This window comes from Equus asinus, chromosome 21 (genome assembly GCF_041296235.1).
Source record: "Equus asinus isolate D_3611 breed Donkey chromosome 21, EquAss-T2T_v2, whole genome shotgun sequence".
Taxonomy (NCBI): Eukaryota; Metazoa; Chordata; class Mammalia; order Perissodactyla; family Equidae; genus Equus; species Equus asinus.
The window spans coordinates 75,908,497-75,934,938 of record NC_091810.1 but is presented as its reverse complement, the minus strand read 5'-3'; the positions used below and the strand labels follow the sequence as shown (position 1 = coordinate 75,934,938).

Sequence of the window (26,442 nt, the reverse complement as noted above, 5' to 3'; positions counted from 1 at the left end):
TTTAAAACCAGTAGTTTAGGGGGCCGGCCACGTGGTGTAGTGGTTAAGTTCGACACGTTCCACTTTGGTGGGCTGGGTTTATGGGTTAGGACGTTGGGCACAAACCTGCACCACTAGTTAGCCATGCTGTAGTGGCAACCCACATACGAAATAGAGGAAGACCGGCACAGATGCTAGCTCAGGGTGAATCCTCCTTAAGCAAGAAGAGGAAGATTGACAAGGGATGTTAGTTCAGGGCCAATCTTCCTCAACAACAACAAAAAACTTAAAAGATAAAGAAAGAAAAACCAGTAGTTTAGGTAGATACAGTTTTAAAAATTGACTAATGCTATGAAAGGAGTGACCAGAAGTATGAAGGAGGTGGAGAATTATACTTGTAAGGGACTAATTATTTCACTCCTAACCCACGGGGTAGAAATGTGTTTTAACATGCGAATGAATAAAAAGGAGCTATAACACGCTAGAAGACAGGTGATAACTATGATAAACTTTTCTAAGCCATGTGAGCTGAGTTGAGTATCTCACTATCTAAACATTCCAAACTCTGACTCTGTCTTTTCTGGCCCCACTAATGAATTAGCAAAAAGGAGGTAATATAATTCCTTGATAAGAAACTCACTGTAGGTCATTTCACCTAAGTGGGTTATTTTTGTTTTTGTTTTTCTAAAGTTTGAAGATAATATTGACAGTCTAAATAACCAATATCTGCTCAAATTATGCCCTAGATTCACCCAACCAAAACCACCATCACACAACCTCCCATTTTTGGCGATCCAACAATATTATAAAGGCTGACTAAGCATCGTAAGGAGAATATCTTAAGGTATGGATATTCCTTTGCAGACCACCTTTGCCCAAGGGGGTAGTGGTGGCAGGTTTTGCAGGGTTACCATTTCTGTCTGCCACCAGGGCCAAGCAGCAAGATCTCCTTTGCTCTTTGAACGCTGGGAAATGAGTAATAGCCAGGTATAGCCACAAGGTGACTCAATAACTCTTGACACAACCTCATCTCTAAAGATAACTCTAAAGGAGCCTATCTCTTCAAGCAAATAAAGGGAATTGCCATGCCAACAATAAATTTGAAATAAAACTAAAAACCAGATGCAATTAGTAAGGAATGGACAACTCAATGAAAAAAGATCAGAATTGAGACCAGAAGACATTTTTTTCATTTCAAGGGTCTACATTTTATCAACAGTGAGCTTCATTGTTACCATTAAATGTCTAACTTTGGGGCTGGCCCAGTGGCATAGTGGTTAAGTTGGCACGCTCCACTTCAGCAGCCCAGGGTTCACCAGTTTGGATCCTGGGCACAGAGCTAGGCACAGCTCATCAAGCCATGCTGTGGCAGGCATCTCACATATAACGTAGAGGAAGATGGGCACATATGTTAGCTCAGGGCCAATCTTCCTCAGCAAAAAAGAGAGGAAGACTGGCAGTGGATGTTAGCTCAGGGCTAATCTTCCCTGAAAAAAAAAGTCTAACTTGCTAAATCTCAATTCACTGTGAGAACATGAATACACAAAACTCACATACAATCATCCAAATCTAATATTAAAGTGTAAGTTGAACCTTCTTCACCATTTAAATGTTTATCATTGATATTTAATCACTATCTTTTTATGTTAATTCTGAATCAGATTTTGAGTTCACTTCCATCCACGCAAGTGAATTAGTGGTATTTTAAAAATGGCTTAACCACTAATTACAGATCATCAATACTCTTCTAATATTGAATCACATATTTTCTCCTCTTATGCTCTTTACCCTATGCAATCCTTGAAGCACTGAGCACTTGGACCTTCTAGAAGAAAAATATCTGTAGTTTCTATCATGTTGGCACTCCTCTATCTTCCCCTACTTTGACTACTCTTTCAATATTTTTAAAATACTGCTCTGCTCCCTCTATCCAATTTCTAATCATGGAGAATTCCTACAAATCAATCCTCAGCTCTTTCCTTTCTCTTCCTTTGGATTTCTTATCAGTCTCATACTTTGAACTGACATCTCTAGAAGGTGACTCTCAGATCTCTAACTTATGGCCTTTCAAACTAAACTCTCTCATTTCCAACTTTCTTTTGGACAGTTTAATTTACAGGAACTGGGCATGGCATGTCCATTGCTCTCTGATTTCACTTCTACCTATTGTTATACTACTTAATGAAACGTGTTTTGAAGGAGACATTTTTAAAACCATCCATTTTTTTTAATCCTTATTACCAGCATTTAAGAACTCCAAAGTCACTCTCCTATTTATTTCACAATCTTTATCTTCAACAAAGCTACTGTTTCCTTTGATGACTTTATAGCCTTACTTATACTTTTTTCATCTATCATCTATATAAACTGTCTTTTCCCTTAATATCTAGGGAGAATTTCTGATTAAAAAGATACTTCTTGCAAAACTATGCAGACACTAAAAAGATCAGTGGTTGTCATGGGTTGAGGGGCAAGCAGGGGGCAGAAGAGGCAGAACACAGAGGATTTTGTGAAAATACTCCGTATGATACTATAATGATGGATATGTGCCATTATACATTTGTCCAAACTCACAGAAAGTACGACACCAAGAGTGAACCCTAACGTCAACTATAAACTTTGGGTAATTACGATATGTCGATGTAGGTTCATCAACTATAACAAATGTACCACTCTGGTGTGAGATGTTGATAATGGAGGAGGATATGCATGTATGGGGGCAGAGAGCATATGGGAAATTTGTACTTTCCTCTTAATCTTGCTGTGAACCTAAAACTGCTCTAAAAAGAATAAAGTCTCTAAAGTTTAAAAAAAAAAAGACTTCAATCCAAATCAACATAAATACAAACTATTACAAAGAACTAATGAAGGTATCGAGCTGGTTTACTGGCTAAACAATGTTCCATTGAATTAATATATTTATCAAACACTTACATACTGTTCCCATATTCCTTTCATGACTCCCATCACCAGACTACTCTATACTTCATCTCCCAAGACTCCATCCCTTCTAAAACATTCTCCTCTACCCACTTGGAACTCCCTTCCAGGATAGCAAACTTACTTTCTATTCTCAAACTATCAATGAATTCTTCCACCATCAACTTCCTTGCCTACCGTCTACCTGTCACACTCCTCTGACAAAACCCCTGCCTACTTTTCTTTGTTCTTAAATCCTAGGTGCTGAATTCTGCTGGACATAATTACACAAATCTACAGGCTTGTATCACCTATAAATTATGAAGCCTGTATCACCTATAAATTATGATGTCTAATGTCAACTTGGCCCCCAAGGTTATATATTCTTTATCAACTCAATCTAACCTTTGTCACTCCACAAATCTTCAAATGCTTAGTCTCATCACTCACTTTTAGCAAATTATCTCACCCTAACATCAAAAAAGAGATTAAAAATCAGTGATAGTTCATTGAACTCTCTACCATGCAACTAATGAACTTATTGTACCTAAACACCTGTTCTCTTTCCCTCCTGTTATTACAATGAAAATAAAGACCGTCTGTCTACAAATCCTTCCATCTTGGCTCCAGACTGCATTTCCTCCAAATTTTCAAGATCCCAAGACTCCTCTTCTATTGATTTTAACTCTTTCAAGTACAACCATAACTTTTCCCTTTATTTATCATGCCATTAGTTTAGAGCACATGATTAATTTATTTGAAATATACAGAGTACTCAAAACTGTGGATTCTTGAGATTACAAAAAGCACTGTTCATGTCATGGTCACAATGACTCTGTCCAGTGACGGCTTCTATTTTCTTAAACCTTTAGCTAAACTTTGGTAGTTCTGCTCACTCCTTCCTTAACATCTTGGCTTCTTTGACTTCATACTATTCTGGTTTTCCTTCCACTTCTCCAGCCACTCTTTCTTAGTCTCCTTTGCAAGATCCTCTTCTGCTGCAAGGTCTTTAAATTGGCTTCTCTTAAGACTGGTCCTAGGTCCTCTTCTCACACTAGGTGCTGTCATTGGGTGATCACAACCATTCACGTTGTTTTTGTTACCATACTTAACACATCTTTATCTCCAGCCCAATCCCACACACTAAGTTTCAGACCCATACATCAAAATCTTCAAGGTGTCTTCATTTGAATGTCATAAGGCACTTCTAACTCACATCTGAAACTCAACCTACAATCTTCTCTGCCACCCTCCATCCCACCTGTACCACATAAAGCTCCTCCTCTAGAGTACCCTAGCTCAATACAGGCATTATCACAGACTTAACTGGTCAACTCAGAAAACCAGATGTCACTTCAAATTTCTCTCCCCTATCACTTCCCCACATCCAAATATCAAGTACTGTCAATTCTACCTACTAAATATCTCTCAAATGTTTTCACTTCTCCCCATTTCCATTGTTATTTCCCAGTATAGGCCACTATGATTTCTCACCTAGAATATGGCAATGGCTTCTTAACAAACTGTTCTGTTCCAGTCTTACCCTATCACTGTAGTTTATTTACCCTGCCGTAGCCAGAATAGTCCTTCTAAAATGCAATTCTGGCCACAACGTTCCTTCATGGGACTATTCATTGTGCTCAGTGTAAAGTAACTTCATGGTCCTGGTTTTCATTCTCATTTGTGGCCATTCCTCTTTTGAACTCTAGCCTCCAACCACAGTGGAATTCTTTATGTTCAGCAGAGGGCAAGCTCATAGCACACACTCTTTATTCAGTCATCTGGCTAACAGCTGCTCACCCTTCAGGTTGTGGCTTAAACAGACATCACACCTTCCCTGACCCACCACAACCACAAATTTAAGTTAGATTACTCGCCAATGCACTACCTGAGCATACTGTTAATTTCTTTAGGAAAGCTCTTATCATTCTCTGTCTTAACTGGCCATTTACTTTGAATGGTTTCCAAAATCCTGGCTATTAACCATAACAACATGGCATTCAGGACTACATTTATCTTTTTTAATGTTTTATTTCCAACCCTATGTGCCTGGTACATAGAAGGCACTCAAATATTTACTGAATGACGATAAATTTAGAAGTGTTGTAAACCTAAGAAAAGCCTATACCACTATAGGTTCTTGAGTCCATAGTGTTTCATATGCAATATTTGTAATAAATCACATTAATACGTTTTAGAAACCAGGAATTAAGAATGTCATCACAGAATTTCCACTAAAAGCTATATATATAAAATGTGTATAATAAATATAGGTATACTTTAGTCTAGGCTCCCAAATTATGGCCACAAACTTTTTGGACAAGTAATCATTTATTTCCTTAGCTTTCCCTTCCTAAGTGATTTTTGCTGTGGGTTAATAAGGATATCATATCTTGACATTTATTTGCCAGGAAACTCTCTCCACTTGGTCTTTATGGAAATTTTGATATAGTGATAATGAAAGAAAAAAAGAAAGAAGTGAATTTTAAGAGAGATTTCAAAGAAGGAGAGGTCAAAGAGACCAATGGAGGAGAGGAGAGTATACTGACTTTTCAAGCCTTAAAAGAAGAAAAAATCAAGTACTAGAATAATGAGGGACAAATAAAACAGATTTCATATATAACAACTTAGGACAGGAAGGAAAAAGGTAGATGGAGGAAAGACACATTAAGCAATTTGAGACAAGCTCAAACTGGTAAACAGAGTTCATTCATCTGTTATTTATTCAATGGTGTCCATATGCCAGGCACTAGCTATACAAATGGTCCCTACCCTCATAAATCTCACACTTTACACAAGGAGACAAACAATAAACAATGAAACAAATTAACGGAGGATTACATTAAAGGATGAGTGCTATGAAGGGAAAAAAAATAATGTTAGGGAAAAATGGCATGTGGGAAGGCCCAAAGTTTAGAACTGGCTTAGAACATCCGAACAAGACCAGATACCCAAGACAGACATGAATATCATGATAAAGAGTTTAAATTTCATTACTATTGCAATAGAAAACCACTGAAGAGCTGTAAGCCAGGAAAGGAAGATTTTCTTCCCCTCCCTAAAGTGACTCCAGCTACTTAGACCAAGGGCAAGGTTTAAAGTAAGATGGCTCAGACAGCATCCTATACTTTGGCCAGATATCTTCAGCAGAACAAATTCATCTTTTATTCAAATCTAAATCTGCTTTTACTATATGGAAAACAATATTAAAGATCATAATAGGACAGTGTAGGGGACTGGAATTGGCCACCCCAAGATACGTCTCTTTGGCATGAGGATTATTTTGGGCTGGTTACTTTTAAAAACTGCAGACAGGAAAGAAACTCTGAAAAGTAGAATTTACTTACCCTTTGTTAAGAGACATTTACATTTGTAAAGGAAATCTCCAACAGTAAATGTGTCTCCCTCTCTGTACCAGGAAGAAGGGGGGATGACCTTATCTCTAGAAACTCTTATCAATGCAGAAGGCAAGGACTACAACTTTACCCCTGTTTACTGTGCTTTTCCAGTAATCTCCCAAAACTGACTCCCCCCACCCCAAACGTACTCCTTTGTCTTTAGCTGAAGATGACATTTAAGGTGGTGGCTTCAGCCATTTTGGTGAGTTGCTCAGTTTGACTGAGCCCCTCCCATGTATAGATGCTATAAAGCTTTGTTTAATTTTCTCCTGTTATTCTGTCTCATGTGAATTTAATTTGATGTCTGGCCAGAAGGAAACAGAGCAGGTAGAGGAAATGTCTTCCTCCTCTACAACAGCATCATTTTATTACATCAATGTCTGTGAACTATTTCAATTATTACCAATTTATTCATCAATAAAGCCAGGCACTCTCTTCTAGTTCTAAAACTCTGATATTATAACAGAAAGAAAGGGAGATTGGAAGAAAAATAAAATTACAAGAGGCAAAAATGGAGTAGGTAGGATATTCTGAATGTCTTGGATTTTTTTTCAAGTAGGTTGCTAAATATTTTATACATGAAGATAGAAAGAAAGCTTTGAAACAGATATTATATAAAAAGGTATTACATTAAGTAATTATCTGAACACTTATTATAAAAGCTGTAAGTAAGAAGGCATATAAAATTGAAGCTAAAAACTCTGGCAATATGTATTAAAATGCTATTCTCAAAAGAAACTAATAGAGGAAAATGTTCTTTCATCATGAGCAACATCCAGATCTCTTACAAGCTTGTGAAAACAACTAGTCATTTCAAGAATATCATTTTATTAATAGGCTAAAAGTTTCCCTAAATCTTGATGATATTGTTTTCAGTTTAAAATAAAATGACTACTTTTTCATTTAACTGATCATTAAAAGTTATATGCTAGGAACGAATAATCATGAATAGCTGAACAACCATTTTTGCTTTTTTCTATGGTTTCAATTGAATTATAGGTAACTTGTCAATTATTATCAATACCCTTTAATCAAAGATCTTGGAATTTAAGGTGGCAATTTATTTATTTGAGACCAAATTTAATAGAGTGCAGAGAAAATGTCATACTTTCTATACTGTTCTCTATTGGAAAAAGAAATTTAAGCAAAGTTTAATGACATGGAAAATACGCCCCAAGATTTTACATGTATATATCCAAACAATTCTTTTTTCTGCTCTCATCCACTTTCCTCAACCACACATGAAAATAAACCAGTGATATACGGTCTTCTCTCCATCATTCCTATTATGTGGCTATTTTTGCTAATCCCTTCCAGAATACTCAGAATCATTTAACTCGATAATATACTGTTTCTTTACAAATGTTAAAATTCAGACTTGAGAAATCAAAGACTCTTCTACCTATGGAATCTATAACAGGAATTAAAAAACAAAAAACATGACTTCAACACAGGGAAATCAGTGATTAAGTCCAGCGTTTGACTACTTACAAAATGAGTCACCCAGTTGCCACAAATTGCCTTCTGGGAAAAATGTGTAAAAGGCTTCAAATACATGGAGAACTCCATGAAAGACACATATTAAAATAAACAAACATACTAGAAAGGTGATGATTCTTCAAGGAAATATGACAACCCATTAAAATGCAACACATGTTTTTCTGCAAAAAGGAAGTCTAAGAAGATGAAATAGATGCTTTATATAAAATATTTACATATACAATGCACAAAACCCACTACGGTTAGTAACCTTTATGGCTTTGAAGAACTAGATATTTACATATCTTTCTTTCTGCATGTGCGTGTGCATATGTGTGTTTTGTATATATTTTTAACAGTTGACAGCTGTTTTAGAGCATACAGAGATGCCAAACTGAATGAGGGTCTTGATTACTTCAAGATTAGCTATCTAAAGTTTCTATTCATTTTAAGTGTTGTTAGTTGGAGGAGTCATTAGTCACTTCCTTGTCTCATAGAACATCAGCATACATTTACATTGTTAATGAACATTTGGGGTAAATGAATTAATGGCACTTTTAAACATCAATTCAGTCCTAATAACTTTGTATGTCATAGAAATGTTAGCTAGGATATAAACGAAAATTCTTTCAGTAAAGGTAACTACTTATTCCTGCAAACAATAAAAGATAAAATTAATTTAAAATGTTTTTTAACTGGTTATAAAAAAAAGAACCTCAATATTTAATGAACGTCTGACCAGAGAAAAATATGCACTTAAAAAAAAAAAAAACCCAATGCTCTAAAATAAGCATATATACCAGAAAATTTTGGTGAAACTTTTATATACTTATAACACAAAAACATATTCATTTTTAAAATACCCACTTATAGAAGTGTTGGCAAAATAATTTGACATTTTTAATTATGAGTGCTTCTTTAGGTGTTACATGTAAGAAAAACATCACTAGGAAAGGTAGTATCATTCTTACCACTTAAATTTTTAAAATGCTGAAACTGAAATGTGACACTAATAATTTTTTTATATTTGCAAACCTTAAGCAGTTTTTTTGAGAGCTCTTAGATAAAAGCAAATGTAAAAATAAAATCACAAAAATAAGTTGCAAGGCAAATTACACTATTTTCATTAAAAACAACAATGGCTTTTGTATGATGTAGAAAATCTTAAAGGTGCACAAAAAAAACAGAAACACACTCCATAAAGTCAAGAGCTTGTGTACTAAAGAAATAGTCACTTTAAGCAATCAATTATTTTTTTAAATTCCCAAAACATGAGTTAATGGCAGACCTTTATATCAATATAGAAAAAAAATTGTATTTGAAGTATACAAAACACATATGAATTACTTGGACTAATTATGATATTTTAAAATAGATCTCACAATCCTGATATATATATTTCATGAGTGAAATATTACAAGCAGTTACCTGAGTCAGTGAATCAACTTTTTTAAACATTTAGTGAATAAGTAAAAAATAAGGATAAAGCTTTAAGAATTCTCACAAACTCACTGTTTCCTTCTCAGATACTATATTATTACTAATACTGAGAAAATAATAGAGTTCTGCCAGATACACATTTGATAAATTTTTATATGGTAGACCCTGAATACATTTGACCTTTCTAACAGTCCGTTTTTTAAAAAAATTTCAGTGCATAGTTCTTTAAAACTACAACACATTTCAATTATTTGAAGAAAAAAAAACGATAGAGAATCAAACAAGCCCTTTATTCTAGAATAATCTCCTCTGAGGGAAAAAAAAAATCCCTGCAAAATCAACACCAAAAGCTTAGACTCCTTTAAAAGATGTTTGATTTTGACAAAGACCATTTGCAATTCAGCATCCTCATGGTGGAGTAATTGTTTAAGTTCATGATTTTTTTAAAAAGAATGACAGTACATGAAACATTTGGCTAAGCCTTCAGTCTACAACTGAAAGTTGACGTGTTGTGGTATTCTTTGGTGTCAGAGTGCTCTATACCTACTCAGGGAAATGTTCTTCAAGTTGCCCTGCTCAGCTTCATCTACAGAATTACACACATAAGGTAGGCAGGGCTAACTGAAGACCCTCTGTTACGTTTCCCAGTAACTGCAGAATGTATCCACACACAAAACTCACCTCCAGTCTTGTTTGAGTAAATAGATAAGGGGTCAATGCCCACTTCTTGTTCTTCTGGCTGCAGAGGATGTCTCGTTTCAGATAAGGAATGATACATTGTGAGAACTGGACAATGACACCAAAAGTGACTACCTAGAAGATGAAAAATACAGAGAAAATGGTAAATAATTTTTCTTTCTGATATGACTGGGAATAAATATAAGACTGAAATGATTAAATGAGCATTACGGACATTAACAACTTTTCCACAGGCTCCAAGGACTGTTACTACAGATTGGCGGGCATATGCAAAGAAGTGAAAAAATGGTACAAAATTTCCATTTCAACAATTTCTCCCCAAATCTGAACTTCATTGGTAAGCTTTACCTCACTGTTTAATCACATTTATTTTCAACAAACTTCCGCAGAAAAAATTGAATTGTAAGTTAAATTATGGTCACATTTACAACATCCTTTTGTTTTACTACTAAAACAATATACATTTAGAACACAAACTTTCAAAATATAAAATATACAGCAAACTAAAAGTTATTCATAATTGTTATTAGCTAAAAACACCACGGTTAACATTTCCGTTTATTATACAATCGTTCCTATCTTTGTTCTGGGCATTTAAAATACATATATTTTTAATGTGATCCATCATGCTAAACATACTGATTATATAAATTATCACATCTTCCTTCCCATAACAAAAGTCTATATTATCACTTCTAATGGATCCCTAGTATTCCATTATACAGCTATAATAATTTATGTAATCAAATTCCTTATTAGTAAACAATTAGGATGCTTTCAGTTGTTCAACACTATAAAAAGCCTCAAACTGAACATCTTTTATAACGTCCATGTCACATCCATGATTATTTCCTTAGGATACATTCTTCTAAGTGTAACCGCTGAACCAAAACATACATATTAAAAAAAATAAGATTTTGTGATAAGTTTCGGCAAATTACACTCTAGAAAGATTTGTACATAATAAAACAGTTCATTTCCCTTGGACTCTAATTAACAATGGGAATAGGTAATTCCTTTTTTTTTCAGACTAGCATGATAGTCAAATTTTATAATGCATTTGCTTGATAAGTGAGATTACTGAAGACTTCATATGTTTTCTCTGATATTTGCTTATTGTCTTTTGAGGAAGGAGTTTATTGCTATGATTGTCTTCATGATTTGTAAGCATATTTTAAATATTAAGGATATTAAACCTTTGTCATATGATACATATATTTTTCTCAGAGTCTGTCTGTCTTCAAATTAATTATATGGCATTTTTGTGACAAGAAACTTTAAGAAATATATCTATATCTCCTTTTTAATTTCTGTCTCTGGTATTATGGTTACAGAGGTGAGTTTGTGTAAATAACTACCTATGTTTCTTTTTTATCAATTTGAAGGTTTTCCTTCTCAATTCTCATTTCTATAAATAATTCCAATTTAAACAAAGGTTTTTAAAAATTAAATTATTTTTTAACTTCCAAAATACACTAACTACTTACAAATTTTCTATATCTATAAGGTACAAACGACCTTCCCAAATCAAAATATTCCAAAAAATAAACCAGGGTCACTAATTTTCATCCAAAATAATGTAAGTAACATAATCGTTTAAATTTCAAGATCAGGGAGGACATGAAAGGAAGAGGAAATGCAGAATGTTAAGCTGCAAAAGAAAGTCCAACCAAAATAAATATGTAATTTTATAGGATGTGGCCTCCACTTGTGGAGGAAAGTCTCCAGGGAAGCCCATGAACACACGAATTCTTTTTTTTCTTTTTTTTTTGAGTAAGACTAGCCCTGAGCTAACATCTGCTGCCAATCCTCTTCTTTTTGCTGAGGAAGACTGGCCCTGAGCTAACATCCGTGCCCATCTTCCTCTACTTTATATGTGGGATGCCGACCACAGTATGGCCTGCCAAGTGGTGCCATGTCCCCATCTGGGATCCGAACCCACCAACTCCAGGCCACCTAAGCAGAACATGTGCACTTAACTGCTGCGCCACCGGGTCGGCCCCCACACAAATTCTTGACCAACATTTTCCCAAAATAAAATGCTCCTCTATCTTGTTCACTTTCTCTCTAAATTCTCACTTTGTAAAACAGTCCTGTACATTTTCTGATTTTTATCATAACCCTCCAAATCTTGCCCACCCACACTCACTGTCAATGTTAACAAATCCTTTCTCCCTCAGATTGTGGCTAAAACAAAAAGAAGCAGAAGGTTAGGCAAAACCAACACTAGAGAAAGCAGAAAACTTTCATTGCCAATATACAGTAACAAATCTAAAGCTATAAATCCTGAATCCATAAATCTAGACAGTTGTCAGTATTTGCTTTCTGTATACACAAATCAATCAACACATACTGAGCACTTACTATAGAGAAGGAACTCTGAGGAATAGAATCCAATAGAGGATAGAAAAACATAAAGAATCAGTTACATTATAAAACAGAATCCGATAAATTCTGCTGACCAAATGAACGGACAAATTAAGAAATAAAGTTCTCTACTATGGAGAAGTAAGAATCACCAAACTCAAACGCCTAATGGGGGTCAGGCAAAAAGCATTATTAATTATAGTTAACATCTATTGCCCAATGAATACATGACAAAGCCACTTTAAATGTTTCATGTATAATCATCATTTCATCCTCCCAACAACCCTACGATGTGTCTTCATCATGATTTTCACTTTACCAAAAGAAAACTAAGATATAGAGAGATTAAATAATTTGTCTTCAGTCACACAATTAGTAAGTGTTGAAGCCAGAATTTGAACCCATCCTGTCTGGCTCCACAGCTCACATTCTTACTTCTGTACGACATTTGGCTATCAATAAGTCAATGAGACAAACAGACAAGGCATAAAAGAAGGAGGTATAAGAGGAAAGGGTCTGTGAATAACTGGAACATCCTTTACTCTGCTTCAACTTTTTCAAGACAAGCTAGAGATCCAGAATTTTATGTGAAATCTTCTTACTCGTAAGTTTTGGCAAATAATTAAAAAAAAAAAAAAAACCCTGTGGAACAGATTAAATGCATTCCAAAACTGTATTTGGCCCATGGACAACAATTTTAATGTAAGATTCATGTTCTCTATACACACTTTGTTATACTCCTAAAAATACGAGAGTAAACATTTGAAAATGGAGATTCCAAGTTAACTGCCAGATTTCTGGAAAATTTCTTTAATATCCCATACCATGTTTTCACATCATTATCTTAATTTCTTATTTGTATAGTATACTTCCACTGTTATAGACTTCATATACCTAAAATACACAAATAAGGGGATATTATTTTAAACTTTATGAAAAACAACAAGCGACAAGCAAACTGACATCAAAGTGTATTATACAAAGAAACATTAAAAAAAACTCTTCCTATAGCTAAAATAAAATACAACATGATGATGTTCCTAAATTCATTCAAGATGCTCAAAGATACTTAAGGTCTTTTCGACTCCTTAGAGACAGTTAGTTTCAAGAAGTCATTCACTGATTTTAGCTTTAATAATAATTCTTTGGAAATTAGCAAATCTATGGTAATACCTAATAACCAGAATACAAAATTTACCAAATACACCAGTCTGTAACCACTCTATATAATCAGACCTCCACTGTATTCTAATTTATTATGCCTATAAATTGAAACTGACTCACAGAAATGCTTTTAATAATCAAATAAAGCAAACCTGCTAAATAGTAATAATTATTTTCAACAAATCTGTTGAAGAAAAAAGTTGGGATAATGTTCTTACTTTTCTTTAATAATTAATGTATTTAAATCATAATCTAGTTCAAAAGAAACATTAAGCAGGTGCTGCTTTGTTTTTTGTTTGTTGTTTTAAATACAAAGAGCTATCTTACGTTCTAGAATTAAAAACTACTGAACTGTGTTGGTTACTTCTATTGTGGTTACCTTATAAAATCACAATATAATGTTGCTTTTAAATGAGAAGTAATATTCTTAAGAACTTTCTAATTTGTGATTTGTCTATACCAACAAGTGAAAATATCTGACTACCACAAAGCAGACTATCAAAGGTTTTTAAATAAATGTGTCTATCTTTATTTTAATCACTATTATGAATAAGTTTTTACCTATAAATATCTGACTATAAGAAAATATTTTATTAAAATTCAAATAAAGAATGATGGGAATTTTTTGGTTTGAAAATTTTAAGATAATCACTATAGAAGTCAAAACGGCATAAACATTTTGAAACTCACATTACATCTTATATCTGTATTACAAATTCAGACTTCTATACTTGATATACTTAATCTTCTCTACATAGAAGCTAGACATATGAAGAGAAAAATAAATAATGACCACAAATATGTATCTTAGTAAATGACCTAATTCATAATTGATGGATTTCAGTTTTCCTAAAAATAATGCCAAGCTGTCTCTACAATTTCCTTGACTTACAAAAATGATATCCAAGGAATTTTTTTAAATATGCAAAGGCAATCTAATTTTTCAAGTTCAAAAAGCACAGCAGTATACCTTCCAAGACCTGAGAAAGGAGATATCCCTCTTCTGCTACACCTACTATAAATAACAGTTAAATTTCCTGCTTCATGTGAACTCAAAATTCACAAAACTCAGAATTGGTTGTGCAGTATAGTTTTACTGCTATCTTCGTCATAGGACGTGACATATTAGTCTGAAATTGCCATTTAAAATCCAAGACTAATCTTAAGGACAGCTGTATTAGCTTCACAAATCTGGTTCTTGCAGTATTAAGATAAAAGTGATCTGTCTGAAAGAAGGGAAGTCTTGTGAAAATAGTTAATATTTAATGAAAGGGTAAGAGTTTAGCACTAAAGCTTAAAAGACAGCTTTAAAGTATATTAAATAAAATCTCAAAACAATATAATTTCCCACATAGACTGAAGTTATACAATCAGTCTCTAAGGGAAAATTTTAAATAATTATGATCATACAGACAAAAACAACAGGTTAGTTGAATACAATTTTCTCTTTCAAAATGGCATTATACAAACAAAACCTAAAAAAAGTAATGTATTCCCCTCTGAATCTGAAGTTCTATGTATTTCAGCTTGTATTCATTCTTTCACTGTTTCTATCACATAGGCATAGAATTAGCATTCTCAATTGTGTCTTCTAAAGACATCCATATTCAGAAAAGCTCACATAAGCATACTTCATTCATTTAAATTCTTGACTGATGGTAAACTTAAAAGTCAAACAGTGAAATGACAGAGTAATATTACGTTACATAAAGATATCTCCTATAAGAAAAGCATAACAAAGAGCTTAAATGAACTATTTCCAGAGCACAATTAAAAAAGGAGGAGAAGATATAGCATGAATAAGAATCTTTTATAGGTAGCACGCATTTACCATGATGGGTATATAACCTAAAATATGACATCTTAGCTATAAAAGCAAGAAACTTTATTTTCATAATTGAGAGAAAGTAATTGAATATTATCTGTAGAATTGGCAAAAAATTTTTCATTTAGCAATGTTGGTAGCCAGAGGTAAATCCGATGGTTGGGAATAATGATGTTTTAAAGTCTTAATTATAAGAGAGAGAAGGAGGTAGGAAAGGAGGAAGAAAGAAAAAGAAAGAGTGAGAGAAAGAAAGAAAACAAAGAAAGAGAAAGAATAAAGTTTCATTTTTAAATTCTCTCCATCTTTAATGCAAGGGGGTTATATTGGACTTTAAGTTAATTAAGTATTAAAATCTATCATCTGAAAGTCTTAATATTTAATATTGGTTAGATTGTGTATCAAAGTAGTTTTATTATTTATTTACTCCAAACCTTTCCAGAATACTTTATCTGACAACAGGGGGTCTGTTTCTCACAAGATAAATGCATCTACAATGCCAAATAAATTATATATAAAAGCATTTGTCTTAATACACGTCACTCAATATTAAATATCACCCCTTGGTAAAATCCTGAAACCCTAATTCATTTTTACCAACCACACAATTACACTATTCAAGTGTTGTCTATTGAATAGGTATAGGACTACAATAAGGGTCTACATACTGAGAACAATGATCAAAAGAAATTTAAAACAGATTTAATCTTCATAATTTCCAGGCTATCAGAACAAGACAGGGTAAACAATCCACTATAAAAATACTAGATTCATAAACAATATACATAATTAGAAATGTGTAGGATATAGGAAAGTTCCCCAGGTGGGCTTAAATATTTTATATTACAAAATAAGAATATATTTAGCCTTTCAATATTCAAATGCTACAAAGTCAAAGAAAGTGGCAGTTGTGACCATATAAACCAAGAGAAAACTGAGCATCAGAAAGAGTTAAAGTGACATAACGGAAGGCTCTCCACAGTGTCTCCTCATGGTTTCAGAATTCTCTTGAATGGACGCTCAGATACAAAGACGGGGAAAGTAGGTCAGCCTAGAAACCAAAACATTTGTTATTATACAGCTATACAAAAATACTTGCAATTGTTACTGTCCCTATTTTATATACATAGCTATTAAGCTATTCACTCAGGTTTTCATAAAATGAAGGTAACTATAAAAACCAGGAGTTGAAGGAGAATAAGCAATATTTGAAAAGAGAAAATAGTAATAATAACGGCCAATTATACTAAACTGATGATGATACCAAGAATAAGAAAAAAAATAAATGGCCACTCCTCACATAAGCATTAAATCAAACATTTTGTCAAAAAACAAACAAAAAACTTCTCTTTGGTGCAAGCCCAGGGAGACCTGAGGTGTTTTCAGAAGCATATGACCAATTGTGGGGAGAATCTTCAAAAAGTCCATGTGGAACTGACATTTATCCCCTGGCTATTAGTTAAGTTTAGGGCTAGGAAACCCAAAGAAACTTTACTAAAGATAGCACTTTTAATTAAATAATAATAAAAATGACAATAGCAAAAACAGCACTTTTTAGAAAGTAGGCACTGTTTGGGCACTTTTACACATAAATTCATTTAAACCTCATAACAACTCTATGCAGCAGACACTATTAACACCTTTTATAATGAGGAAACCACAGAGAAGTTGAGTAACTCACTCAAGGCCACACAGCTATTAGTGGCACAACCACCTCAAAAGACTTAATAATGACTTAATAAACGCACTAAGAAAAATTAAACCAAGATTTATAGGATAACTAGCTTTCTTTATTGTTATGTTTGTAATGTAACGTTAATTAGAATGCAAAGCATTCTAGTTTGCTTTTCCCCCATGCGAACTTTTTCAAAATCTAACATTATAAATTCCATAGGCCCTTTATAGTTACAACATATATGTGCCCTCCCAAATCACCATCTGAGAGAAAATGCATATCCAGTAAAAAAAAAGAAAATAACAAGTAAGCTGTTGTGGAGGATCAGAATTGGCCACCCCAAAATGTGTGTCTTTGGCTTGATTATTTTTAACAACAAAAGACTCTGAAAGAAATTTTGACCTCTTCCTCAACCCCCAAACTTCCTAAAAGAATTAAAAATAGAAGGGTCTGTTCCAGGAAGGAGCTAATACCATAAGATAACTGTAATATAATGTAAAACATGTCTCTCAGGTCACATTGTCTGTAGCTGGCCCATTTACATCACCATCTCCATGTAAACTGCCCTTCTCCCCTTGATGTCCCAAAACACTACGACCAATAGCCTCCTTTGTCTTTAATTGAAGATAGCATTTAAGATGAGGGCCTCCACCATTCTGTCGAGTTACCCAGTTTCCTGGGTTTATCCCATGTCTGCATGTTATAAAGCTTTGTTTGATTTTCTCCCGTTATTCTGTCTCATGTGAATTTAATTCACAGCTCAGCCAGAAGGACCCCAGAGGGTCAGAGGATATGTCTTCTTCCCCTACACTATGCCTGGATGTAGGCATAATTTATATAAGCCTGAGCATAATTATAATTTATGAATAAGTCACACTGGACCTTTGCAGTCACTATCAAATAACCAAAACTGTAAATTAAATCCCCAAGTGTTATGGATTCCCATTACACCAATCACTACAATACCAAGTGACATGACTAAGGGAAGGTCACCAGCTAAGAAGCATGACCCGATCCTCTCTAGCCAGAGTAGCTTACATAAAACCATCCACACTCTCCTCCCTCCAGTTTTATTCACCCCTCTTTTTGTTCTGATGAGGCCTTTCCTATTCACTTTTCTAAATCCTATACATAATATGAATGCTCAGCTTTTCCTTTGTGGACCAACACCAAAAGTAATTTCTCCCTGCTCTTCTACAGCAGTATTTCCCTCACCATGATATACCACAGAAGTCTGCACAATAGTAAGCAATAAATTCTAGCAGTTAGACATGAAGACCTAAGTTTGCTCTTTCTGTCAATAGCATTAGTATAGATTCTTCTCATAGAGAAATCTCCCTTATGTAATGGGAGACCTCAGTAAAAAGTTAAAATTTTTTATTCAAGTTTTTGCTTCCCCTCTGGAGCATGATCACTCCTAACACCCTAGTCCTAACCTTCATCTCTCACCTAAACTCTTGCAATACCCTCCTAATTGGTCTCCCAGCTTCCATTCTTCCTTACTGTTGTAAACACTGGTGATTGCCTTTCCAACAAAATCCAAATTTTGTTCAGGCCATGTGCTCCCAAAGAGGTACCCAAGGTGTGAGTCATAATTGGTCTAAGCCAATCATGATGGTCCCATTTCTTGTGCCAGATTGGTTAAGAAGAGCCATCTGATGTGAATGGAAGTCACCCACGAGCTTCTAGAGGTTTTTTTCTCTTACAATTACAAAGATGTATACTCTTAATTGCAATGGATTAACCAACCCCAGATTCACCCTACCTCAGTCTTCTTGCTATATGTAATAATAGAATCCTTACTTACTGTATAACCCAACTGAGATTTTCTGTTACTGCCAGCTGAAATCAGCCTAACATATCCACCACCTACAATCTATTACCACACAATATCCAATGCGACTTTTTTCCATTGTAAATCATTTCCCAACATACTTAGCAGCAAATCCAAACTCTTTTAAGAGGCCCTAAATCCAGGCCCATGCCTAACCCTCTGATCTCCCTCTCCCCCTCACTCAGGATGCTCTGGCCACACTTCTTTCTATTTCTTAAATGAAAATACAGCAGACCTAAATCTTTGCACATTCCCATTTCCTTTGCTGGGGAACACTCTGCCCCTTAATATCATTCACATATTTGGTTAAATTCAGCTGAGCACAGAAAGCTTTTCCTGGAGCATTATCTAATCCACTAGCAAATCTTGTTGGTTCTACCTTTAAAATAAAACCAAGAATCAGACCATTCTGTACCACAGTCACCCTGATCCAGGGCACTGCCAACTCTGGCATGGACTACTGAATTGTCTCCAATAGGTCTCCCCATTTCCAACCTGGCCATCTGCTCACAGCAGACTGAGTGATCCATTTAAAATGTAACTCAGCTCATGTCCCACCTCTGCTCAAAACACTCCAACAGCTTCTCATCCTACTCAGAATAAAATAAAAAATCTCCAAAGAATTCTACTGAATCTTGTCCCCAGCTACTACTTGATCTTTTATCCTACGACTCTCCCGCTTGCCACTCAAGCCCTCTAGCCCTAATGGCCTCTTTACAATTCCTCAAACGTGCTAAGCAAGTTCTTGCCACAGAAACTTTTGTACTTTCCTCAGTTCTAAAACACTTCTCTCAGATATCCACATGGCTCTCTCATCCATTGCCTCCAAGCTCAGGCTCAAATGTCGCCTTATTTGTGAGGTCACTCATGACCACACGACCACACTGAGCATACACTCTCCTTGACTCTTCATCTCATTACCCAGCTTCACTTTTCCTACAACGTTTATCACGACCTAACATATTACAAACTTCTGTGTATTTTGTTTACTATGCGTCACCCCATATTGTAACTTCTATGAATGCAAAGGCTTTGCCTATTTTATTCACTACTCTATCTCCTGTATCTGGAAGGTACTCATTTTTTCATTATGGCAATCTTGATAACAGTTTGAAAGAGTCCAATAAAGTAGAATGAGAAGAAACCTAATTAAATCCAAGTTAGTTATTAATTTGAATCAGTTTTTCAAGAATTCCTAGGTGCATGTTAGGGATGTATATTAGCACAAAATAAATGTTAAAGAGATTAAAATTAAAGATATTGGAGAAGACAGATCCCATAAAACAGACTAGAAATTAGGTAATTAAGATCTTCTAATAATAATTACTTTAAAGAAGCAAGGAGGGGTCCCTCTAGGTGAGAGTCAGCACCAGACCCAGGGCCTTCTCTTGGGAGAGCCTATGGCAGCTGAACAAACACTTTCTCTGTCGGTGCTACTGCTCAGCAGATGCTCAGAAACACAAGACGGGAGAAGAGAGCCCAACTTCCCTGTGGACCAATAGGTTCTCAGACCATCCCCTCACCTTCCGCCATCTGCACTCACTGTACCGTAAACAGAGGGGGAAACTGTTATCTTCAACCTTGTCCTTTGGCTAGAAATCCTCGCTTTTCCCACAGAAACCAGGGAAGACCAAAGACAGCAAGAAATCTTCTGTGTATTTTACTCAACCTGTGATTGGTGCTCTGTGAGTCAAGACCGTCCGCTTAAAGGATGGCTAGAACAAGAAAGTAAGCTCTTAAACACACTAGTACAGGGGGTGACAACTGTCATAAGCCCTTGCATTTCAATTGTAAATGTTTAGACTGAGAAATCTCTGAGAAACTAGTAACATTATTAATCGTTATATAATATGCCAGCTTTACATAGTTAACCATCCATAAATAAATAATAAAAGGATCATGCACAGGCCAACAATGAGAATATGTCAGAAATCAATAATTGTGATTAATCAAATTAATTAAGTTCATGAAAAAAGTTAACCATTGGAATTTCTAAGTATCCTTATCTATATTACAAAAAAAATATTTCAATGATAAAAGTAGAGTTTGAAATTATCTTAGAGTAACATCTGGTTTATATTTGACATCAAGTAGATGATATCTTGTGGCTAATCTTTTAAGTCAATTTTATTAAAAATACGCATACACAAACACAAAGAAAGTACACTATACAACTAACTCCACGTCTACTCTTGTTTTAAAGATGTTTTCACTTTTATTTCAATTATTTATTATTCTCTTCAGAAGAAATTAAATTCTAGATAAAAGATGGCATTTTGTAATGATAGACAAGTTTTATGTAGTTGTTAATTTCATGTAATACCTATCCATGACTGTCACGAGGATTAAATAAGATTATGTATGGAAACACATACCAAAAACTGCAGTGGAACCAAGGTTTTTTGTCATAGTTTACTGAAAATAGTCAAGATTAAAAATTCTTCATAAGACAGCAGATGTATGACTAACTACATCTTTTTAAGGTTATACTGATATCTCAACTAAATGAGAGGTGGTGCAGATTGTAACTAGTAAGAACTGGCTAGAAGAGGGGAGGAAGGATATTCTTGGCAGAAGAAATATCATGTGCAAGGGCTCAGGGGAAAGACAATGCATGCACATTCCATTCAAAGTTGTCGTCAGGCTCAGCTTGGTTGATAATCAGGCTTAGGAAGTAGATAGAGATTATATACGGCACAGCTTTATAGACCACACTTAGAATTCTGAAGCTATTTCCTAAGGGCAGTGGAAGCCACTGAGTAATTTTAAGTAAAGAGGAGGGAACATCTCCTGCTACTTCTCTACATTTATTCTTTCTTCAGCTATAGCAAACTGCATACCTCAGAATTTCCATACAAGTGGCTCCTTTGCCTGGCTCTACTTTCCTCACTTTCTTTGCCTAACCAACTGCTACCTGTCCTTAAGATCCAGCTCAAAAGTCACTTTCCCCCAACCTTCCTTCCTCCAATTTGTAACTCCATGCTAATGTTAACCACTCTTTAGTATACTGGTTGGTTTTCCATTAACCTCTACTCTTTCGAAGGACAGAGGATGTGTTCTATTCATCTATACTCCAAGGTACTAGTATACATGAACTTGCAGAAATCATTTATTCAATGAATGAATAAAACCCAAAAGACACAAATGAGCATAATTTCCAGATATGAGGATTAACTGAGTCACACTTGTTCCTACACACAAGGATACAAACTGAAATGACTTCAAAGAGCCTTGGAGTATGCCATAGGAACATGTATCACTGCTTGAGCTCCAAGAGCTGAGGTATCCCCCATACTGCTAAATATGACCTAAAACACTCATTAAACAAATACATATTGAACACCTACAAGGAGCCAAGTACTACAGCACTGATCCTCATATCAAATGCAAATTCAATAAGCAGTCAGCTTAATTCTGTACACTACTTGGTGAAAATTACCACCATGATACTGCATGTTACAATAGCACTGAAATGTAGTAATCCCTTTCAACCACAACTTTGGACACTCTCACAGCAGATAACAAACTAGATTACTCAGAATGTTTTCTTTTCCACAAAATCAAAACCCTTTTTGAAATGTCAGCCTTGAACATCATAAAATTATACAGAATGATGAGGAACCAGGCTTATAGTGCATATAAATACGAGAGCATATTAGGCTGCATTTAATTACCAGTTCAAACAACAACCTGATCTAACCTTTGACAAGTAAAATAAATGTTCTGAATAATTTAACTAAGCAAACATTTGCTGTTAATGCTAGCTAATTATAGTAAGAGCTGGAAAGAGAAGGGGAAGAGAAATGACGAAGAGAAGGGAAGAGAAAAGGAGATGAAATTTTTTTAATTAAAGTTGAGATATGCAACTATTCATTGAAACCCGATTTTTTCCCAATGAATTTAATTCACATAAAAGGGCAAACTGAGTAGAGCAAAGTTGCTTTATAAATAATCAGATTAAAAAAACATTATAACTGACTAGAGAGCTTATTCTTTCACTCAGTAAAAACCACCGAACTACCACGGAGACAGGAAAACTAGGTATACACAATTAGGGTACAATTGCACCCCTTCACTCAAGGGCTCAACATTTAGTGAGCAAAGAGCCCGGGAAATGGGTTGCTATACTTAACACTAATTAATTAACTGAAGTAATTAATTAATGGGAAATAAAATAAAAATACAAATGCCTAGTTAAATTTGAATTTCAGAAAAACAAAAAGGTAACATTTGGAACATACTTAAACTAAAAAGTATTCATTGTTTATCTGAAATTCAAATTTAATTGTGCATCCTCTATTTTAGCTGACAACTCTACCAGTAGATAAATGAAGATGAGTATTCATAGGAAATATGTTGTGTGTTCACGACAGGAGCTCCAGGATTAAATGAGATCAAAACTCTCAAAGGGTGAGATCCCAAAAAACTCACCAAAAGGAAGGAAAGAATTATTTTTCCAAAGCTACTATTTGATTGCAAATGGGAAAGACAAAAATGCATTACTTAAACACACTGACCCAGCCCTACATAACTTGTTTTTCAATTGCCCTAAGAAAAGAAAGGAGTTGGAAACAAATATTGTAATGAACAAATGAACAAACTTCTTAACAGAAATCATCAGCTACCAAAAGGCAGAAAACGGAAACACGCTAACAAAAATCCAATATCCACTGAGGACCCTGCTCAGTGGAGAGGGAGTATACAACTATTCTTACATTGAAATGATAATCTTTACTCCTGAGGAACATAAGTGTATTTAGGGGAAAAAAAACAAAGAAAATTGAACTTTGTTCATTTGTTGAGACCACTCTTATTCAAGTATTTAACATTTTCATTCTCAAACTGTAAATAAAATGTTAATAAATATGGTATGATAATCTAAGGTATGATAAACTCAGATTTTGACCTTAAATTCTAAAAAAATTATTCAATAATGTGTAATTTGAAGACACGTTATACTCCATATGAAAACTGCCAACTTAATTGATTACTGACTTCAAAAATGACTAGGTTGGGGCCAACCCAGTGGTGTAGTGGTGATGTTTGCATGCTCTACTTCGGCAGCCCAGGGATTCACCAGTGTGAACCTCGGGCATGGACCTACACACTGCTTATCAAGCCATGCTGTAGCAGGCATCCTACATATAAAATACAGGAAAATGGGCACAGATGTTAGCTCAGGGCCAATCTTCTTCAGTAAAAAGAGGAGGATTGGCAATGGATGTTAGCTCAGCGACAATCGTCCTCACCAAAAAAAAAAAAAAAAGACTAGCTTACTTGCTCATAGAATAGAAGGTTCTATATACTTGGGCATAAGACCCAAGGAGCCTCAGTATGAACATAACAATATTTCAATTATATTAGATCATCATTATTAATAGAGACAAGAAAAACTCCAATTCCCCAACTTGACGACATATAAACATATATAGATTGTATGTAATTGATAACAGAAAATGACAGTCATTTAAAATAATAAAACTTACTGTAAAATAATGAATTTGAGTTTCACTGGAAAGTGATATGACTTCAGGTATTCTCTTAGAATCTTTGATATTCATGTTGATTGTAATGGTTCCACCTTACCCAAGAGACTTGTGTAAATATAATTTCTATCTAACACCAAAACCCACGCACACGGCCATGTGAGAAAACTGCTATATACGTACAGCTTAAAAAGGTAAACATTATAGCCTCTCAAAATGAGAATAAAATTGTTTAGATTTCACTTTTATAAGAGGGAAAGTTTAAAGCACTGACAAAATGAAAGATGAATTAAGAAGAAATAGCTAACTAAAAGAAGACATTACATAGTGCTCGCATAATATCTTGATATCACAAAACATGAGTTCTATGACTATTACTGAACAATTTTTGAAGACATCAACGCATACTAAAAAACAGAATAATTCCATGAACTACATGTAAACAAATGAAGCTTGAAAAGGTTTAAGAAAGGGTAAAATTAAAAAAACTGATTAAATACACAAATAGTAATGTGAGTACACAGGGACTACGGAAAGCTACACAAATCCTATCCCAATGGCCAGAGAATTTACCTCTTCTTCCTATGTATACACTTTTATTTGTAATTTTTAAAGTCCTATCATTTTTTGGAACACTTCAAAGTACGAAAAGCATTGTACTAAAACTTTTCAGTGCAAAGAAAGCTCATAATAAAATAGAGTTTAAAAATTACACTATCTCCAAAATTCCACTGAATACCACAATAAAATGTTTAAAAGATAAATACATTAAATCAGACATCTATAATTCTTGCCATACTGATTTAAATGAAATCACTACATAATTTGTAAAACTGTGCTAACCTATGCTTAAATCTCAGTAAACAATATAAAAGTAGATGACAAACTTTATGCCATGCTTTGCCATTTGTAAAACAGTGACAGTCACTCAGAATTACCATGTGCTATTCCTATACTGAGTTAGATAAATAGATATCTGAAGGCTTTCACAACTGTTTATGGCCTGGAAATTTTGTCTTAATTTCTAAAGGAAATAAACAGGATCAAGCACTTTAAGTGATATTATTATAAAGTAAGATTTTCTATAAAAATAGATGCTTTTGAAACCAGATAATTCCATCCCCCCGAAGTCCAAATATACTCACTTTCATTTAAGTACATTTTTACGAAGTCTTCCTTAGCAAAGAAATGTTTTTATACTATAACTTTAAAAACTATAAATACATAATATTTTACATTTTTAGGATTTTAAATATTATAAAATCAAGGAAAAGATTAAGATAGCCAGTTACTTTTAATAAAATAGTGTAGGGGAGGAAGATATTTCCTCTACCCACTCTAGGTCCTTCTGGCTAGGCTACAAATTAAATTCACATGAGGCAGAATAACAGGAGAAAATTAAGCAAAGCTTTACAACATGTATGCATGGGAGAGACCCTGGAAAACTGAGCAACTCGCCAAAATGATGGAGGTTCTCATCTTAAATACCAACTTCAGCTACAAAGGAGGATGTTGGGGGTAGAGGGAGTCAGTTATGGGAGGTTACCAGAAAAGTACAGTGAACAAGAGTAAGGCTATTATGAAGATTTAAGTCCTTGCCTTCAGCATTGATAAGTTTTTTTAGAGATAAGGTCATCCCCCCTTCTTCCTGGTACAGAGAGGGAGCCACCTTTACAGATGGAGATTTCCCTCACAAATGTAAATGTCTCTCACAAAGGGTAAAGTCCTTTTCAGAGTTTCTCTCAAGTCTGCAGTTTTTAAAAGTAACCAGCCCAAAATAACTCTCATGCCAAAGAGACATATCTTGGGGTGGCAATTCCAATCCCCCACAGTAGGAAGACTTTATCTAAGTAGTGTGAAGCTCTAAGTTTTTACTAAATATTTGAGAAAAGTCACTAGTTATTTAAGTGTGATAACTGAATATACGTAGTCAAAGCAGTAAACCTACATAATTCAATTACAAAAATACACTGGTATGATCTCTTCTCTTCTCATATTTGAGAAATTAATAGTTTTCCTTCTAATACGACATGGTTTATTTATATATAGCATGCACATTCTCTTGGAATATCTAGCAATTTACTGACAGAAGAGTCCGCACCAAAAAAATGTATGAAAGTGAATCTATATTCTTTAGTTACTACTAGAATTTAATATTGGACATAGTGACTGAAATTCTT

The 26,442-nt window shown here is 34.5% G+C and overlaps 1 protein-coding gene across 2 annotated transcripts in view; it reads right to left on the bottom strand.

Moving 5' to 3' along the window:
* The window catches only part of TBC1D5 (TBC1 domain family member 5), a 564,348-nt gene that overhangs the window by 340,851 nt on the left and 197,055 nt on the right, over positions 1–26,442 (bottom strand). For both annotated transcript variants that reach the window (XM_014842157.3, XM_014842161.3), the window contains exon 4: positions 9,897–10,028. In XM_014842157.3, the coding sequence (XP_014697643.2) occupies positions 9,897–9,993 (97 nt within the window). In that variant the 5' untranslated portion in view covers positions 9,994–10,028. The remainder of the gene's footprint in view (positions 1–9,896; positions 10,029–26,442) is intronic.